General features: G+C 35.9%; 1 protein-coding gene across 4 annotated transcripts in view; it reads left to right on the plus strand.

Annotated features, from left to right (window-relative positions):
- Positions 1–2430, plus strand: part of USP25 (ubiquitin specific peptidase 25) — a 127689-nt gene extending 125259 nt beyond the window's left edge. For 2 of the 4 annotated variants that reach the window (XM_027582611.2, XM_027582614.2), the window contains 2 exons: positions 13–208; positions 529–2430. In XM_027582611.2, coding sequence (XP_027438412.1) covers positions 13–208; positions 529–701 — 369 coding nt within the window. In that variant the 3' untranslated portion in view covers positions 702–2430. The remainder of the gene's footprint in view (positions 1–12; positions 209–528) is intronic. The other 2 variants (XM_027582612.2, XM_027582615.2) reach the window with 2 other exon arrangements.
- Positions 2431–9471: the final 7041 nt, after the last annotated feature.

The following is a 9471-nucleotide window of genomic DNA, read 5'->3' on the forward strand; positions in this document are numbered from 1 at the left end:
CATTCCATTAAGAAATTAAATGAGCAAGCAGCAGAACTGTTTGAATCTGGAGAGGATCGAGAAGTAAACAATGGTCTGATTATCATGAATGAGTTTATTGTCCCATTTTTGCCCTTGTTATTGGTGGATGAAATGGAAGAGAAAGATATACTTGCTGTGGAAGACATGAGAAATCGGTGGTGTTCCTATCTTGGACAAGAAATGGAATGTAAGTTTAACCACTGCTAGTGGGCACTTCAGTTGTTGGGATTAAGCGCCGTTAGAATTAGATGTTACTCATTTTTATCATTTTTTATATTCTGTAATATTTTTACATTCACATCACTTTTTTTCCTTATTTACAAACCAAGTTGTGCACATTGCCTTGCCATTTATATTTTACCTCTCCACCAAATGGTAATTATTGTACTTTGAAATGAAACATCAATTGACCAATCTAAATTAATAAATCATGTTAAATTTAAATTAATTTAAATTTAAATAAATCCCTCTCTATCTTTAGCTACATCTAATTGTTTCTATTTACAGCAAACCTCCAAGAGAAGCTGACAGATTTTCTGCCAAAACTGCTCGATTGTTCTACTGAGATTAAAGGTTTCCATGAGCCACCGGAGTTACCTTCGTATTCCACACATGAACTCTGTGAGCGGTTTGCCCGAATCATGTTGTCCCTCAGTCGAACTCCTGCTGATGGAAGATAAACTGCACACACTTTCCCTAAACACACTGTATAAACTTTTTTTAGTTCTTAACCCTTGCCTTCCTGTCACAGGGTTTGCTTGTTGCTGCTATAGTTTTTAACTTTTTTATTTTAATAACTGCAAAAGACAAAATGACTATACAGACTTTACCCAGACTGCAAACAATAAAGCTGAGAATCGCATGGCGCTCAGACTTTGTTTTAACCAGAACTGATGTATAATTACAAATCTGATTGATTTCATTATGGCAAAACCATGCTTTTGCCACCTTCCTGTTACAGTATTACGTTTGCTTTTATCTTTTCTTTATCTACAGCTTTCCATTCAGTCTGGATCCTTCCATGACTACAGCCATTTAAGTGTTCAGCACTGTGTACGATACATAATACTTGGTAGCTTGTAAATGAAATTAAAGAATAAAGTTTTATTTATGGCTACCTATGTGTTTGTAAGCAGGTATATTGTATATTAGTGTATCATTTTAGTTATATATAAGTGAATTTTGTCTGGGGATTGTGTAAGATCAGATGAATAGATGAATAGATTAATACAAACTTTTAATTTTTCTCTGTTAGCACATTGGAAATTTACTAAGTATTTGACACTTAAATATATCTATATTTTTGACTAAGTTGTTAAACTCAGTATGGCACCTAAACCTGTTTTGAATTCAAATCAGGTTTTCACTGAAGTGAGCGGCTGATATTTAAGTCAACCACACTGAAACTTAACTTTTTCTTAGATTAACCTTTTATTTTTTTATATATTTACAAATAATATAGCAAGGTGATTATTTCAAGAGATACCAGAAAAAAGTACTTGAATAAGGGCTATTTAATAGTGAAACTTATAAAAAATCTGTATATGTATACACACACACACACACACACACACACACACACACACACACACACATTCATAATGGAGGACAATGTTTTGCATTATATAATCATTCTATTTTTGTAAATTGTATACCACTTTAATTGAAAATGTTCTCTACTAATCAATGCTGTGAAATGAAGTTGATATTGTTGAACTAGAAATTATGAATATCTTTCCCTGCTTTTATTTTCCTCCTTTTCAAAAAGAAAAAGCTGTAGAATATTTTGTAGATGGAACTGCTGTTTAAGATTAATGAAGTCATATTGTGAATGAAAATCAATGCTTTAAAGGTAATCATGTTACCAATAACCTATTTTTGAATTTATAAAAATTTCTTTATAAATGATACTTTGTTAGCATAGTAAAATATATCATTATACTCTGTGTATGTTTGTTATGGCGTCGCCAAAACTTAGAACGCTCTATAAGTGCCTCTCATAAAAGATCCGGGACAGAGGAGGAAGAAGAAAATATTAAGCCATTATATAATGTTCCCTATCAAGGTATCAATGCACTATTGAGGTATTAATGACAAGGAATTGGTACTGTTTCTTTTTTAAGGTTAGATTTTGCACATTGGAGCTACCAAAATGTGTTTTGGTTTAGATTTTAAATTCTCTACTGAGCAGTAGTAGTATTTTACATTGGTTTTCAGGTCTTGTCCAAAGTTTTAAAACTCCATATGTATCATCAAAGGATTTGTAAAGTATCTTCAGTATTACATGATATTCTACCATAATGGTAAAGTTGGTTGTGTTTATGTATATAATTTACCACTGAGACACAAGTGCTCAAACACCATATGGAAATTACTCCCTTCACAAGACACATCCAGGGAATCATGTGGCTCGTGCTGAAGGTAAGTATTATTATTGTATTTCACTTTCTGCTTAAAAGCCAGTTGATTCATTCCTATTAATGAACCTGAGTACTTATTTCAAAAAGTGACCTTTTTGAAGACCTGGGGAAACAACTTGTTTTTATATCAATAAGTTTCAATCTGGTCTAAACTTAGAACCACGGTACTAGATAAAACAGTAGCATTTTATGCACCTTAAATTGATGCTGTTTAACTTCCATTTACTTCTGATCCCTTGTTTGTTGGAAGCTCTTCAGTATTTCCTTCAGTTGCAATTTCAAGGAAGTAACTACAAATTTGTTTTCTTAGTTTTAGATTTATTGAGACTAAGGTGGATTTTCTCCTCCTATACCTAATTCTCCAGAGTTCAGTGTCTTTGTTTATTATTCAGAGTTGTTGACTTCTGCCTCTGAATCCTACTGCCATCCCCCAAAAGTACAGTCACTCAGATGCTTGCGGGCAGTGAGTTAGGGATACCCTTGTGTAATCATTTTTTTTTTTAATTTATTGTACATCATTAAGCAGATTTAAATATCGTTTGTTGTGCCCATGATAACTTCATCCAAAGTATGTATATCACTCTCAGGGCTGCCATAACAAAGTACTACAAACTCGGTGAGGGGCTTATGGAACAAATTAATTTTCTCAGAGTTCTGGAGGCTAGAAGTGTAATGTGTGGGCAGGTGTAGTTTCTCCTGAGGCCTCTCTCCCTTGGCTTACAGACAGCAGCTTTCTTGCTGTGTTCTCACGTGGACACCAGTCATATTGGGTGAGGACCCCACCCTTAGGACCTCATTCAATCTTTTTTAAAAGCCCTATCTCCAAATACAGTTACATTGGGGGCAGCGGCTTCAACATAAGATTTCTGGGCTGGGTAACAATTCAGTCCACAGTGTGTGACAGCCTAGTTTATGTACCTCCTTTCCAGACACAAAAGTATGATAGTCTCTTCCCTTTATCCTCAGGATTACAATGCAAGTATCTATAGTTCTGCTGTTCTGTCTGCTCTCTTGTCTTCTTTTACTTTCACTGTATTCTAAAAACTAAGGTTATAGCAGACCAAATTAAGAATTGCTCACAATACATTCCCACGTAATCAGTATCAGTTCAGTGTGTTTTCACTGAACAGATCTTTACTGAATGAGTGAAATAGTCTATGTTGATCTGCCCTTGTTTATGTGGGTTTTCTTTTTTTTTTTTTCCATAAGTTCCACTTGGTACCATGGATCTGTTTCTATTTTGCTAGTGTTTTTATTTTTACCTACTCCACTTCCCTTTTCCATCTCCCTTCCACCCCCAGCCCGGAGGTAGCTATTGTTAACCACTGTGGCCACATGTTTTTTCCATGTTTGGGTAATGTTATGCAGTGTATACACAAAAGTGTTGGGTTTTGGTTGGCAGGGGGGGAGCAGAAAAGGAAAGGGTCATCTATTTTATGCATCCTTTCTTCTCATTCCTGTACTTTCTGGCCTTCAGTTCTTTTTCTAATGAGCTTTGGTAGAAATGACAGTAATCAAATAAAAACTATGACACTAATAATAAAAGTAAATGAGTCATGATTGAGGGAACTATATACACAGTTGAATACACACATGCATACACATTGGAATTTCGAGTATCATTCATTCTATGCACAGGTTTTCTCAGTGGCTATTTCAAACCACTACCATCCTCCACCTTCTATTCAGTGCCAGCTCTAGTAAAACAGGATGATTTTTCCTTTGCCTTACGAAGAAAATGGGACCATTGAGTATGATACCCTTCAACTTTAACCTCCATACCCATACATTTATAGTTGGTTAACCAAGATGTAATAAGGGATGGATGTTACTGATAACCCACTGTTACGAAGAAAATATAAAATCAGATGTAGTGTAAAATGAATTTACACCTTAAAAGTACATCCATTATTTGGGGGACATATTTGCTCTTCTGTAGAATTCAAAAAGCTTATTATTTGCCTTATACCAGCCCAAAGCCTGTAAAACATCAGTTTGTCCTTTAGCAAATGGTTCTCACTTTTTCAGTAAACTAGAGCTAGGCAAGTATTCCTAACCCCGGTTCTGCATCAAAATCACATGAGGAGTGTTCTTTAAAAACGGTGTATAAGTCCTATCTATTATGTGGATTCTTAAAAGACTTTTTAAAGTGAGAACTAGTTTGAAACCATTTGGTAGGTGTTTCTCCAACTTTAATTTTTCTAAGAATCAACTCTGCCCTTACCCTGAGAGACTAACTAAGCCTGGCTAAAGCAGGGTGGAAAAATTTGCTTTTTGCATTCTTGTATGTCATACGAAAAGGCAAGGGATTTACATTTGCTGATGGCCCCCTCAGCTATAGAGCATGCCCATTTTAGTGTGTGCTCTAGCCAACCAAAGCTATGCTCAAATGCTTTTCAGTTCCAACTTACTGAACTTCCTTCTCTTTCCTGAGTGGTCAAGAGTGCAGGCTCTAGAACCAGACTGCCTCGTCTGCATCCTGGGTCAGCTGTTTACTTGACCAGCTATTACTCTTGGACTTTTCTGTGCCTTTTTGTATTTCTTCATCTATAAAATGGGACTGTAGTATAACCTACCTTATAGGACTCTTAAAAGTTTAAGTGGGTTTCTGTATATGAAATTCTTGGAAAATGTCTGCCACATAGTAAGTGTTCAAAAATTGTCAGCCTTTTATAATTTGTTGCTATTGTTTACTCCCAGAATCTGCCTTCCTGAGACAGACTTCCTTGGGCTACTCTCATTCCTACCTGCATTCCCTGTCATTTCTTTTTTTTCCCTACTCCTTAAATATGAGTGTCGAGGATCTGTACTTGGCTCCCTTCTAACTTCACCTTTTCTGGATGGTCGTGTCTACTAGTTTGTCATCCTATACTGCCTGCGTGCTGATGATTCACCATTCTGTGTCTCTAACTTCTAACCAAACCAACCTCATGCGTTTCAGACCCATATATGTTGCCAACGATCTGGTCAATATACAGACTTGGATATTTCATAGGCACTTCAGGCTTTGCACATCCACTGACTTCATCGCTTCTTCCCAAACATAATTCTCTTGTATTCCCTTGGTGAATGATACAATAATCCAGACATGGGGAATTATTCTCAATTCTACTTTTATTTCCCATTGATTACCAAGTGTCAACAGGTCAAAATTGCTAATACGTTGCTCATGCATTTCTTCAGTAGTACTGTTGATGAGATCTCTCATCTCTTAATTTGGACAATTAGATTTGTTCCTGAATGTCCCTCTGTCAGTTCTTTGTTTTAGTTGAAATACAGTTGACATACTGGCCTCTTTGTCACTGATCTTGCCCCCATAGTCCATCTTCAACACTGTCAGCAGAACAATCTTTCAAAGAGGTTTTACATTTTTGTCTTCCATTGCTGGACAGAACTCCTTTAGAGAGAGAAATATCCTGGTTTTGTAACCTCAGCATCTGTTAAATTATCCGGCAACTTAATAGAAGTGTAGTCTCACAGGTTCTCTGGCCTTGTGGCCAACCATCTTTGACCTGCATTGATTGATATGATAATCACTAGCCACATGTGGCTATTTAAATTTAAACCAAATAAAGTTAAAATTACTTAGTCACACTAGCCGCATTCCAAATGCTCAATAGACGCATGAGATTCCTGCAACACATCGGATGACATATTTTAGAACATTTCCATTACCACAGAAAGTTCTATTGGACAGAGCTGCTGAAGACCCTTGGGGATACGGACATTTTCCTACACTGACAAGATGAGAACTTTCAGGCACCTTTAAAGTGCTAACCTGAGCAAACCAGTCTTTAGCATTTATGTCTTTTTATCTTGATCCTGCCATTAATCACATTAGTGTATCTGCTCTTTAGCTAGCACCTCTCGCAGCATGTGTCTTGTCAGGAGAGCCCACGGTAGGTATTTCAACAAAGGAGATGTGATAGAGGCATAGAGGACAATCTGGATATCCTAACTGCAGGAGGTAGCCACTATTCCTAGGGGTGAGGAAACAAGGGGGAAAAGTTGGGGTTGCCAGAACCTTGGAGCTCCTAAACAGGAGTGCGCATGGACTTGGTGCATAAACTTCTGAGACGGTTCACCACCTATCTGCTCTTGCTACTTCTGAGGGATGCAGTGAAGATAGTTCTAGACTTTCTGAAAGTAGTTGAAGACTGGAATTAACTGACATTAGGTCAACACTGGTAGGATTGGCAAGCAAAGACAAAAGTGAATCTTGTTTTCCTCTTCCTACCTTCCACCTTCTCTGTAGTACTTTCTGGCAGAATCTAAATGGAATGCAGCAGTCAAGGGGGTCAGGAAAATGTAGTTTGTGGAGTCCCAGCCCCAGCATCACAGAGCAAAGGATAGAAGGGTGGAATTGGAGCTGAGAGACAATAGGTAACACATTAGTTTCCTTTTAAGAATTCCTTTTTACCTAAAGATGTTAATCCCTAAAATGCTAAATATTCAGGAATGTATTTGTAGACTATCTCTGGGACCTCAAGAGTAAATGCGCTAGTTCTAATTGAAATCTTGTTGCTCTTCTCTATCAAATGAAACCTTTTAATGATCCATTTGTGCTTTATTTTTAAAATCAGTAGCAGAAAGAATTCACTCCCAACCGTTCATTCACATATATATTTTTTCTTTTTTGTTCCTTTTTTTTTTTTTCGCATGTGTGCCACATACCACACAATATATACCAGGTGTACATACATAAGACAAACTTGGTAAGACAAAAGTAATAATCCACCCAAATCCATCTACCCGAAGTTAAGACACTGTTCACATTTTTATGTTAATCCTTCTGCACATTTTCTGTGTATATGCACATGTACACACACACACTATAATTCAATGATTTTCATAAAAAATTTAAAAATATAAATGTAGACATTTTCAAGGACGTGTGTATAGATCTGTCTCACTGCTCTACAGCATTTGATTATAAGGAAAACAAACTACAACTTGTTCATGGACATACAATGTAGGCTGCTACTTATGTCTGTGTGCATACTAATATTGTTTTCACGCCTTTTGTCTTTCCAGTAAATTTCTTGTATAATTTCTGAGTTACTGAGTATCCATGTTTAAAATTTTGAGCTAAATTGTCAAACGGACCTTCACCAAAACTATCTGATTATACTGCCACCACTAGAGCATGGGAGTCTGTTTCCACAGGTTCAACAAAGAATATTGACAGTTTTTAGTAACAAACAAAAGTTTATTATTTTTTTTATTTTTAGTGAGTAAACATTTTAATATGTTAACAGCTGTTTGTATTGTGTGTAGTTAACTGCTTACATTTTGCACTTTTACGGGGGTTGTTCATGTCTGAATTTACAGTAGCTTATATTAGGAATCATTCTTTATTATGCACATTGCAAAAATTTTCCTTCTGTCATTTATTTTAAGCTTGCTTATAATAATACTGTTTTTTGACTTTTTATGTAATCAAATCTGTTGACCTACTTTATAGTTTCTGCCTTTGATATTCTGTCTACGAATAATTTTCCCTGTCTAAGATTATGAAAATACTCATCCATGTTTTCTTCTGATATTTTTATGATTTTATTTTTTATGTCAGTTCCTAGTGCAGTTGGAAATTATATTAATTTAAGGAGTGAGGTAAAGATTCATAAATTTCTGCCAAGATTATCTAGTTGTCTAATACTATTTATAAAATAATTCCTCTTTTCCCTTACTGATCTAAAATGTAATCTCCACTAGAAAATAAATTTTTATATTTGATATTTATAAACACTCTACTCAGTTCCATTTATGTTTTTGTTTATTCAACTGTCATTACTTTATGATAAGCAACATTAATTCACTTTAATCAGATTGGAGATAAAAATGGTAGATTATCACACTGAAGATTCTGTTACCCTGAACCACTTTTGATACCAATAACTACATTTATGAGGCTGAATGAGGGAGTCACAACTATGAATTGTGAGATAAAAATACTTATGATAATTAAAACTAGAGAATTTGGGGAGGATTTGGGAGTGAAATTATGGGAGAGAAGTTGGGAAATTAGAGAAATTGTCGCTGACCAGTCAACCTGGGAAGCCAAGCATGTCCAGCTGCTAAGTGGGATTCTGGAGAGAAAGCTCACAGGGAGCTCTACGAGAAGGTGTGCCTCCACCATAATGATGGTCCTGGGGCAACTGACAGTCAACAGAGTTAGCAAAGAGCTGGGTGTAGAGTGGAAGAGAGCAGACACAAACTAGAACATACTGGCATCCCTGCATGTGTTTGTCACCGCATCTAACCAATGGCCTTCAGAGAAAAAAGGCTAATTCGTCTATTTTCCCAATTTTGTGATTGTTTTGACCAATGCTAACTAGCAACCACAGAGAAAAGGAAGTTCTGGGAAATGGACTTACAGCTCTAACGGGTGACACACTGCAAGCTATAACGAAGGCATGGAAGAAAAACAGCCACAAAGCAAATTGTGTGTGTGTGTGTGTGTGTGTGTGTGTGTACATACATACAATATATGTTATACAAAAATTCCTGAGAATCCAGTAAAAAAGTAAACTTGAATAGAGGCTTTACAAAGAATCCAAATGACTGGTAAATATGGAAAAGTGCACAATTCATTAATAATCAGGAAAATGCAAATTAAAACCACAATATGCCACCAAACACCCACAAGATTGGTAAAAAAAATTAACTTTTGGCACTACCAAATGGGGAGATGTGTATGTAGCAACAGGAACACTCAAATTATGCTGGTGGGTGTGTAAATTAGTGTAAACACTTTGGAAAACATTTTAACATTTAACATTATTTTAGAACATCTGAAGTTATAAGTACATTATACAGCAATTCCTAAGTGTTTTTCCTAAAGATATTTGGGTATATGTGTATCAGCTTACACATACAAAAGTGTTCTTAGAAGCATTGTTCATAGTAGCAAAAACTAGAAACAACTCAAATAGCCATCAACAGTGAACTGATAAATTGTAGTATATTCCCATAATGGAATACTATATAGCAATAAAAAGGAGGAAACGATAGCTGTATATATCAACAT

Source organism: Zalophus californianus, chromosome 1 (genome assembly GCF_009762305.2).
Source record: "Zalophus californianus isolate mZalCal1 chromosome 1, mZalCal1.pri.v2, whole genome shotgun sequence".
NCBI lineage: Eukaryota > Metazoa > Chordata > Mammalia > Carnivora > Otariidae > Zalophus > Zalophus californianus.